Source organism: Arachis stenosperma, chromosome 10, assembly GCF_014773155.1.
Source record: "Arachis stenosperma cultivar V10309 chromosome 10, arast.V10309.gnm1.PFL2, whole genome shotgun sequence".
NCBI classification, from domain to species: Eukaryota; Viridiplantae; Streptophyta; class Magnoliopsida; order Fabales; family Fabaceae; genus Arachis; species Arachis stenosperma.
Window position 1 is genome coordinate 51,791,498 of NC_080386.1, and position 11,482 is coordinate 51,802,979.

Genomic DNA, 11,482 nt, shown 5'->3' on the forward strand with positions numbered 1-11,482 from the left:
ATTAAAACTAGTTACCAATATATTTGTGTATAAATACATATGTAGTCTAATTTATTTTCAATGTGTATTTATATTTTAGCATATATTTTATACTGGTGACTAATTTGACTAATTTTATTGTATACCTAACATAAGTCATGTACATTATATATTGTTATAGATTATTATTATTATTATTATTATTATTATTATTATTATTATTATTATTATTATTTGTTGTTGATGTTATTAGAATAAGGTCACCCCAAGTTTAGGTCTAAGGCATGACTAATTTTCTATCTTTCAGGACAACCCAGGACGTGTCAACTCCAAAAATGTAAATCTGAAACCTTAGCTTTTGCCATGTCGCACACCACCTTCTCTTTCGCCTTCTCCTCCTTACCTTCCCAACAAAACAACGACATAGCTTCCCAAATCGCATGCTTTCAGGTGGGGCAGTAGTGGCTTATGACAACAACATGAGCCCCTCCATTTTGCTCCTATCTCTGTGCCTTCTTACTGCCCCCTTCTTTGCCATAGCTTCCAACCCTTCAGGTATTATTAACAAAACATTACCCCTAAATGAATCAAATTAACCCCAAATTCCAATGCAATAATCCAATTCATCATCATCAATAAATATATAATCATCATTGTTATCACCAATTTGCTGCAAATCCAATTTTACGTCGAATTAAATAATTTGCATTCCAGATGAAGATATCTGAAAGCGTATTTGCATGCAGGGTATTTTATAAACTGCGGGGCGAACCAAGGTATAACGGTGGATGGCCTGAAATACATTCCTGATAGTGATGGGAAATACATCAAGATTGGAAACTCCGCCACCATTACAAAACCAGACATATCACCCTTGCTCACTACGTTGCGTTACTTTCCCGATGCAGCATCGAGGAAATTCTGCTATTCTTTCCCGGTAACCAAGAACGGCAGATACCTCTTGAAAACGGTGTATTACTACGGGAATTTTGACGGCAAGAACCAACCGCCGGTGTTCGACCAGATCGTGGAAGGGACGCGGTGGAGCATCGTGAACACGACGGATGACTATGCCAAGGGTCTTAGCTCCTACTATGAGGTTGTGTTACGAGCAACGGGGAGGAATTTGGGGGTGTGTGTGGCGAGGAACAAATATACTGGTAGTTCAAGTCCCTTCATCTCAACCTTGGACCTCACTCTTCTGGATTCTTCTGTCTATAAACCCACTGATTTTGACAAGTATGCCCTTGTAGCTGTTGCTAGGCATGCTTTTGGAAGTCAACACTTCATTAGGTACATCTTCTTCTACTTTAAAACTTGTTAAGTATTTAATAACTTCAAACTAATTATGTTAGATTAGGTTAGTTTTGCTTAGTTATTTGAGTAAGGGTAGTGCTAGGGAGCCAATGACCTAAGCATACAATGTGTACAATAGGCTAAATCTTTGATCTATGAATAAAATGAACATTACTCATACTATCCAGAATAACCATCCGGATACCAAGGATAATAAACATCTTATGTCATAAAATCACTCATCCCAAAAATTTAAAATTGATTTTAGAGTTCATCAAGGATCAAACCCTTGATCTTTTGGATCTAGAACTCTAATACCATTTCATGAACCCATTCATCCCAAAAGCGTAACCTGATAGGACAATGTAATACTAATGGTCATATCTCTAAAACTTCCTAAACCTCCGTACACAGTGTACGCTTAGGCCATTGGCTCCCTATACTTTCTCTTTGAGTAATTTTTGGGGTTGATAATTCGTCAATTTTTTTTAACATGCATGTTTGTTTTTCCAAACAAAAGGAAGAGGGAAAAGATAAAGAGAGAAGAAAATACAAATTCTATGTGACACTAATTATCTCATTTTTTTTTGTTATGTTAGGTAACCAATGACTTGTTTGAACAACATGAATAATGGGTCTTAAAATTGACTCAATTCAAATAAAACACAATACACTTCAAATTACTTACCTAAATCTTAATGTTAGAATAACCATCCACACAACTATTAAATTGAACATTTAATATATCCATTGTTCACATTATTTAATATTTTTATTATCTACCTATATTTTTTTTTCTACTAAAAAGTCCAACACTAAAAAAAAAAAATAACAACAAAATTAAAGTTATTGTTGTTCTAGAATTTCTGTTAAATGATTGTATTTTAATAAATGCTTTCATAATCAATGATTGATTTTATCAATTTAAAATTAGTGCGTGAATGACTAAAATGATTATGGAAAAATTCAATAAAATATTATAATTATATTATATATACATAAAAATTTAATTATTAGATTAATTATTTATATAAAATATATATTAAAATATAAAATAAATATTAAAAATAAGTGAAATACGCAGAAAACTTATAGTACATAACGGGCCCAAATTAAAATTTTGTGTATATAGAATTCTTTAACTTTTATGTTGGCCCTCCTTTTTTTTCATTTTGTCTCTTTATTAAGGTTATGTTTTTCATTATGACCCCTTTCAAGAAAATGCTCTAATTCTATCTATGTGCATGTATTTATACATACGATTAATTTTTAGTAGAGAAACAGCAATTTTTGGTCTAGAACTTGGAAAACTAAAATACCTAGCTCTAATATTGGATTCTTGCACCCTTTCTGAACACAAAATAAATGTGAAATAAAATAAGGCATGATGAGAATAGTTCATTCTGATAATTAAAATGCATGTGTACGTTAACCTAGTTTTCCAGATGACCAATTCAACCGCATGTGGCAACCATACAAAGAGCAACAAAAGTCCGTTGTGAAAAGCCAATCAAATGTAAGTTCTTCAGACTTCTGGAACCTTCCACCAGCAAAAGCATTCAGCGCAGGAATAACCACCAATGACAAGACACTTGAAATCAATTGGCCCACAGTAGCACTTCCAGCGTCCCAGTATTACATCTCGCTGTATTTCCAAGATAACAGAATTCCAAGCCCTGATAGTTGGAGAATCTTTGATGTTTCCATTAATGAAAACAAATTCTTCTCCGGACTTAATGCCACAACTAAGGGTGTAACGGTTTATGGTGCCCAGTGGCCACTTTCTGGGCACACCAAGATTACATTGACCAGTACCAGGGGAGAGGTAGCACCAGTTATCAATGCTGGTGAAGTCTATCAGGTTTTTCCACTCGGTGGCCGTACTCGGACAAGAGATGGTAACTCTTAACTAACTTCTCTTGTTATTATTCGATCTTGTGTTTTCTATACGTTGACTTCACCTGGAAAGTTTTTTTTTTTACCAGTTATAAATTTAATATTGAATTTTAATTTTAGATTATAAATTTTATAAAAAAAATAAAGTTAAAAAAATTTATAATAAAAAAATTAGTTGATGCTCATTTTTTTAAAATTATTTTCCTACATATGTATTTTTGAGATAGAATTACATATATATTCTCTATAAGCATATATAAAAGTAGTTATTTACGTAAAGGTGTTTTTATTTGAATATAACAGTAAAGATACACATTTATGTTGGTTTATTTAATCAAATATATTAAATTATTTAACTATTTAAATCTATATTATCTTTACATACAAAATATCCTTATGTGAATAATAATTATTTATATAATTCATTTTATTTTATTTTTTTAATTTTATATTGTCAAAAACACAGAAATACAAACTTATTTTCAAACAAAAATTATTCTAAAATTTGTACATTAAAAAATCGGGACATAATATATAATTTTATGTTAGTCTTAAAAACAGAATTAATGCAACTTAATTAATCAATTAATCTAACTCTATCTCTACATATTTAATTGTTAAAAACGTTCTATAACTAAACAAAATATTTAACTAAGTCCAACTAAATTGTTATAACGTATTTTACGTTTACATGTCACTTGGTATATGTGCTTCTTATTTTTCTTCTTCTTCTTTTTATTTACAATACTTTTATTTATGTTTCTTTTTCTTCTTCTCCTCTTTTCTTTTTTCATCTTTCCTTTTTGTTATCATTATTTTTGTCACCATAGTTATCACCATCTCTTTTTTTCTCTTTTTCCTCTTTTATTTTTCATTTGATTTCTTCTTTTTTTTTTTCTCTTTTTTTTCGTTATCATCACCATATCGTCATCATCTTATTCTTCTTATTCTTAGTTAAATATCACACAATTAATTTAATAATAACAAAAACACATCATTTAATTGTAACTGACACATAAATTTTTTATGAATAACATAAGATTTTTTTTTGTGAATGACACTGAAATCTCTAGATCACACATCAAATTGTTATAAATAACACATAAATGACTAAATCTCTTATATATTACTTTAAATGACACAGAAATTACTAGATCTCTCGGGTTCAGTATCACTTAATTAGTTCAACGATAAGAAAATTTGGTTAAACAATTTTCTATGTCCAGTTAAAAACTTTCGGTGTGCTATTTTTAATAAATTCTACATAATTTAAAACTTCCGTTCCTCTCCCTCTTCCTCTTTATCATCATCATCATCATTCTTCTTCTTCTTTCACATTTTCATAATTTTTCTTATTTGACTCTCTTAACAAGTTGTGTCATGGTTAAAAAAATTTCGGTGTCAAAATTAAAAATTTTCTGTGTCACGGTTAAAAAGTTCGGTGTTATTTTTCCGATAGATTCTACACAATTTAAAACTCTTCCTCCTCCTCTTCTTTTTTATCATTATCATCTTCATCTTCTCGTTCTTATTTCACCTTCTCATAATTCAATACCACGCAACTAGTTTAATGATAAAAAAGTACATCATTTAGTTAGAAATGACACGATTAAGAAATTTTTATGCTACAGTTAAACAATTTCGATGTCAAAATTAAAAAATTTTCTATCATAGTTAAAAAATTGTGGTGTTATTTTTTTGATAAATTCTGCATAATTCAAAACTCTCCATCATCATCATTTCACCCTTTTTAACAAGAACCTTTGTCACCATTAAAAATTTTTGATGTCATAATTAATAAACTTCTTATATCATGTTCAAAAAGTTTTAATACTATTTTGTGATAAATTTTTCATAACTTAAAATTTCTCCCTCCTCCTCCTCCTCCTCCTCCTCCTCCTCCTCCTCCTCCTCCTCCTCCTTATCATCATCATCATCTTTCTTCTTTTTCTTCTTCTTCTTTTACCCTTTTAATAAGAATAAAAATAAGAAAAAAAATACATAATGTTACAAAACTACTAAAAGAATAACAATGATAACGAATAAAATACGTGAAGAAGAAGAAGGAACACAAAGAAAAAGGAGAAGCGTGATTTATGCGCTTAATGTGTATGTGAGTTGTTTTTGGAGTTTGGACCAACTTAATTAATTAGACTTTGTTGACAAAAACTATTGGATATGTAGTGGGATTATTTATTTATAAGGGTAAATACCAAATCGGTACCCAAAAGATTTTGGCACTAACAAAATGGTACTTGATTTTGTTTTTGACAAAATAGTCCCTAAAAAATTTTAAAATTTGACGAGTGTGTCTCTGAGCTCGCCGAAGCAAATCTCCAGCAAGCACAATGCTAACGTGGCCACCGTGTTTTCGTGACCTGGCAAACCACCCCCTAACCCTCATCCCTCCCTCCCCAACGCATACTCCCCCTCTCTCTCCCTCCCCATTGCAGCCCCCCTTTCCCTCTCCTTCCACAACGCACACTCTCCCCTCCCTCTCCCTCTCCATCGCAGCCCTTCTCGTACTCAATACACACTCCCTCCCAATCGCAGCTCCCTTCCCTCTTCCTCTCCATCACAGTCCTCCTCCCCAACACACACTCTCCTTTTCCTCTGCCTTCCTAATTGTAGCAGCAAAAGTAGCAATAACAGCAGAAACAACACCATCAAAATCTCAAACAGAACCAACAGAGGAACCTGCACATTCAAAATTTAACCTTGCTTGTTCCTCCTTCTCTCTTTTTTCTTCTTCCTTCTTTCTCTTCTCGGAGAATCATAACAATATCAATAACAATATCTATTCACACACACACACAGAGAGATATTTACACAAACACGTAACATGCATATATAAATGTAAAGAGAGATAGAGAGAAAGGCTGAGGAGCTGAGGGGATGCGGCTATTTCAGGCCTTGTTGTGGCTCCGATGGTAGTAGTGGCGGTCCTTGATGGTGCTCTTGCAGTTGAAGTTGCTGTTGCTATTGATGAGGTTGTTGCTGCGATGGGGAGAGAGAGGGGAGTGTGTGTTGGGGTTGTTGTTGTTGTTGCTTGCTGTTACTGTTGATATTGAGGTGATTGCTGCTGTGAGTGGTACTGTTGAGAGAGGGAGGAGGGAGTGTACGTTGGGGAGGAAAGCTATGATGGGGAGGGAGAAGGAGGAAAAAATGTACGTTGGGGGGGCTGTGATGGAGAGGGAGAGGAAAGGAAGGGCTGCAATGGAGAGGGAGAGGGAGGGAGTTGCGTTGGGAAGGGGGAGGGCTGCGATGGGGAGGGAGATAGAGGGGGAGTCTGCATTGGGAGGGAGGGATTAGGGTTTGGGAGATGGTTTGCCAGGTTACCAAAATACGGTGGCCATGTTAGCATTGTGCTTGTCGGAGATTTGCTCCGGCGAGTTCGGTAACACACTTGTCAAATTTTAAAATCTTTTAGAGACTATTTTGTCAATAATAAAAGTCAGGTATCATTTTGTGCCAAAATCTTTTGGGTACTGATTTGATATTTACCTCTTTATTTATTTATATTTTAAGAGAAAAGCATGTGGATTTCACATGCATTTTATTTTTTTTAATATGTAGACACCATAATCAAAATAGTATTACTATCAATTCATTATTCACTTGTATAAAATTTTATTTTTTTATAAATAATTATGTATTTATGTTTATTTGTTCGAATAACTTATTTATTTCTTTTATGAATTCCAATAATAGTAATTGCAATGGAAGACCTGGCTAAAAGTATTGAGAAACCACCTGCTGATTGGAAGGGTGATCCTTGCCTACCTCAAGGGAACTCATGGACAGGGGTTACATGCACAAATGAATTTAATGCACGAGTCATTTCACTGTAAGCTTATACGTGCCTTTTCTTCTTCTTTGAAAGTAAAAAGCATACGTTCATATTAAAAATTAGTCAACTAAAAGTTATTTATTATGTATACGTATATATTCTTATTTTTTGTTTATAAGTAGCATAGTGGTTAAAAAGTAAAATCACGAAAGAAGAAAGGATGTACGAAATAAAATTCTTAACGACGACCCTCTTTGGTTTGTTTTGATTTAGTTCATTCAATTTGGCTTCTTTCACAATAACAATTGTTTCTGGATTGTGGATTTTCACATGGTTTTTGGAATTTTTGTATTTGTGAAGGAACTTAACAAATGCTGGGCTGGCTGGGTCGCTTCCTGCAAGTATTAACAATCTAAGTGCACTTAATCATCTGTACGGAATCTAGCACTTTTACTTTATGATACTAATTTAATTTAATTTAATTTAATTTTGTTTTAATTAATGCTACTTAATCATGTTAATTTATCTTCTGATTATTTGAGTACAGTTGGCTTGGGGGGAACAAGTTTTCAGGCCACATTCCCGACTTAAGTGGATTGAAGGAGTTAGAAACTTTGTATGTAGTGCAAAACATTCACTTATTATCTTAAAGTATTCTTAATTTCTAATATCTAACCGACTTCTTTTTTCTTCTTTTAAACCTTTGATTATCAATGTCAATAATAAGGCATTTGGAGAAAAACAACTTTGAAGGTTCACTTCCTGCGTCACTAAATCAACTCCCAAAACTTCGTGAAGTGTAAGATTTAATTTGCCATTATTTCAAAACAAAAATTTTTGAATATTGATTTTTTTTTTTAAAAAAGTTTTATTTAAAGTTACTCATCAAGGGTTGGTTGACTTGTTTCTAACTTTGATGCATGTGCTTTTTGAAAAATGGTATCTATGGAACTAGTTATTCTGACTTTCAAGCTGGAAATTCTGCTGGCAAAATTCCCATCGCAACACAAGGGAAATTAGTGGAGTGAAAATATAAGTAAGTCCAATATATATATATGGCCACTAATTTTCTACTTTTTTTTTGGGTGTTACTTTCAGGTATCGTATAACTCATCAATCTGATATTTCTAATTAAGTGATGGTTGTTTTTATTTATTTGGTTTTTAAGGTAGCTCCAGAAACTTCTTTTGTCATTTGTCAAGCTCTGCACAGTGCCACTTCAAATTTTGGTGTGTGGCATTTAATGTTTTGATACATTCATACATTAAGGAAGCATGGAAACGGAGACTATCAGACTATGCACGCACCACATTAAAGCACCAATGTTGTTTGTTTCTCTAATTTGATGGCATTGTTGTCAAGCATCATATTGTACACCAAAAATCATGTATGAAACAGATATACGCTATAAATTAGTAAAGAATATACAGAAAACAGATTCGATAAAATTCCAATTGGAGATATTTGATTTTGCTTCTGGAAATATTAGAGCACAATCAGCATCAACCCATCAAGAATCACCCTCGTACAAAGAGTGGAAGCAAATTGATCTTGCGCTTTTGACATGGGCATTCGCATCCATGACTCAACAAGAAAGTTACCGGATACCGTTGAATTTATTGACTGATTTATCAAATAAATCCAATGGTATAACCCTCATCGGTAATTGTTTACCGGCGAATTTTTTCATCCACCACTAATTATTAGTGGATATAAACTTGTAATTATCAAATTTTAAAACTTGTTATCTCGAATTTATGTCCTAATAAACTTAAATATTTTTTTAAAATTTATTTAAAAATTTAATATATAATTTTAAATATTGAAATTCAATATCTTTAACCTAACAAAATTCAAAGTTATGTGTGTGACCATTGTTTTTCCATAAAACTAATGGGAAAAGCTATAATCTCTCTCAAAAAAATTAGAAGTAAATTTATAACTTTACATAATAAAAAAGAAAGCAAGAAGTAGACCATCATACAAAGATTACTAGTTCAGTATAAAAGGAATAGCATCACACAACACATTTTATACAACAATCAACACTTTAAATAGTAAAATATTGAACAAACTAGTATCAATTTTGTCTTCAATTAAGAATAAACACATTATTCCAAATCTTAGGAGAAAGCTAGAACCACCTCACAATGTAACTATCAAGCTTGTTATTCACTTACAATCAAAAGCATACTACAAATAACACATTAAAGCATAAAAGACACTCGATATTTTCTTTACTTAGAAATAAGGATGGTGGAAATAAGTGGATATACAAACTGAGAAACGTATCAGGGACAAACAATGTACAAGGTGCATCACCTTATTAGTCGTCATCTATAGTAAGGCTATGCGCCCACTAGCCTGCGACGAGAAGAATAGTAAAAAGAAACTAGTTAGAAAATTGTTATGTTAATAGTATTACAAACAAGAGTACAGAGAAATCCAAAGAAAAAGGGGCAATGGAAAAAAATTCGTCAATCAAATTTAATAACAATTAAATTGATATTAAAGTAATCCAAAATTAATTATAAATTATTAAATACAATTAACAAGAAAGCAAAATGCAGCTCAAAACCATTTATCTACACAAATACATTATTAAAAACTAACTAAATCAATTAATTAGAGAAAATAGAAAAAGAATGAACCACAAACAGGACAACTAAGGAAAAGCACGGCAGCCAAGCAGGACAATCAGAAGTGTAATGACTCAACTTTTAATCCGTCATGACCAAGGCTACCAGCTAGGCACTATTATTCATCAACTGACTTTAGGGACTTTAGACCGTATATTAAGTATATGCATGAGTCTGTAGTACTAGTCGAGAATCGCGTATCTAGTCAAACATGTCGAAATAATTGTAAGTTAAGCAGATAATACAAAGAAGAGATAAGCATAGCAAAGCATAATCATATCATAGATGAAATGGCCGTAGGCTTAGTTTATTACATAACACAAGTTCATACATAACTGCTTATTATTATATGTACATACTCCATTATTTATACTTACAGGCCCTGGCTCACAAGAGTCACCCTAGTCTGGGAGCCATTCTACTTATTAAATATATAAAAAAGAGCTAGTCCTCTAAAAAGTCTATCCAGAGTGAGGGTGGTGCGCGAAATTGAACTCACACAACTTCATCGGCAAATACACCGGGTCGTCCAAGTAATACCTCAGGTAAGTGAAGGTTGATCCCACGAGGATTGTTGGATTGAGCAACCTGTGGTTATCCTGCAGATCTTAGTTAGGCAAAAAGAAAGATAATTGTTGTTGTTTTAGGCGCATAAAACAAAATAATAAAGAAAGCAATAACAAACTGATATAGAAATAATAATAAGAAATCAGTTAAGACTTTGGAGATGTTTTATCTTTCCAGATTAATACTTCTTATCGACTATTTTAACAATGAATGATTCATTCTATGACAAAGTTGTAAGTGATTAATGCCATGGATCGTGGTTAATTAATCTCCTCTAATCCATATCAAATGCCATGGATCGTGGTCATTCAATATGAACGAGGGTGAAGCGCACGCAATTCATTCTCACTTTATCCTACTCAAAACGCCACAGACAATGTCAGATCTTCCGTATCGGAGAATGAAGCTCTATGTTCTAGCCTTAGCGCCACAGAAACCTCATCACCCTGAACTAACGAGATTATATGTTATTTATCCCAATTATCCCAGATGAATTATTGATCTAGGTGATGCATTATCAAGCTTATAGCTCAATACTATCCGGGTCAGGACTCGCAAGAGCTCATGTAGAATAAGGGGTCATAGAAAAAACACAAAAACTAACTTTCAGAGTTTTCCAGCAATATATAATAGTATCAATTATATATTTCAAAGCTCAGTATGAGGACTTGATAACATCTGCTATCCTTGTTTCATCTCTGAACAAGACTTTGCCAATCTTGCTAATTTTGCCTAAAAATCACCTAAAATAATAGAAAAAATACAAAAACTCAAAGTAGCATCCAAAAAGTAAATTTTGTACAAAAACATACTAAAACTTACTAAAATTATTCTTTTATCACTATTTTTAACTTCTTGAATGAAACTCTAATTTTTTTTAACATACAAAATCTAAAAAAATCAAAATTTATTTTTGAATTCATTCTTATTAGTATAAAGTTGTTCTTCCTTATGCTATTGATATCCATTTTAACCTAACTCTAACTCTAAATGGCCAAAATTCGCACACTCACCCCAAGAGAACAAAAGAACCAAAAAAAAAAAAAGAGAAAAACAAAAATGAAGAAAAAAAAGAAAAAAAAGGCAGTGCTAGCGAATATGAGAGTTTTCATCAATTATTATTATAATTTGTGTTTATTTAATATAATTTTATTTTTATTTTTATTTTATCAAATATAATTGAACCTTCAAATCATTCATGAAAAACTGTCCACCCTCACCTCCCAGTTTCTCATTTGAAAATTCTTCATCACTAGATGATGCCTCAACACAAAGTTTCCTCCACAATCCATACCAACCACAAAATTCATTCCAC

General features: G+C 32.3%; 1 protein-coding gene across 1 annotated transcript; it reads left to right on the forward strand.

The window, feature by feature from the left end:
• The first annotated feature begins 419 nt into the window (after positions 1–419).
• On the forward strand, positions 420–7,989 carry LOC130957075 (probable LRR receptor-like serine/threonine-protein kinase PAM74). The gene is made up of 8 exons (XM_057883970.1): positions 420–534; positions 726–1,272; positions 2,713–3,173; positions 6,883–7,018; positions 7,322–7,393; positions 7,509–7,577; positions 7,689–7,760; positions 7,917–7,989. Exons 1-8 carry the CDS (start codon positions 420–422, stop codon positions 7,987–7,989), a joined length of 1,545 nt encoding a protein of 514 aa, XP_057739953.1.
• The last annotated feature ends 3,493 nt before the right edge of the window (positions 7,990–11,482 follow it).

What these genes read in the sequence shown, in the direction of transcription:
- LOC130957075 (XM_057883970.1), top strand. Translation starts at nt 420, where the DNA reads ATGCTTTCAGGTGGGGCAGTAGTGGCTTATGACAACAACATGAGCCCC. An exon ending in CATAGCTTCCAACCCTTCAG is followed by an intron (nt 535 to 725) that starts GTATTATTAACA and finishes ATTTGCATGCAG; the next exon opens with GGTATTTTATAAACTGCGGG. An exon ending in AATGCACGAGTCATTTCACT is followed by an intron (nt 7,019 to 7,321) that starts GTAAGCTTATAC and finishes GTATTTGTGAAG; the next exon opens with GAACTTAACAAATGCTGGGC.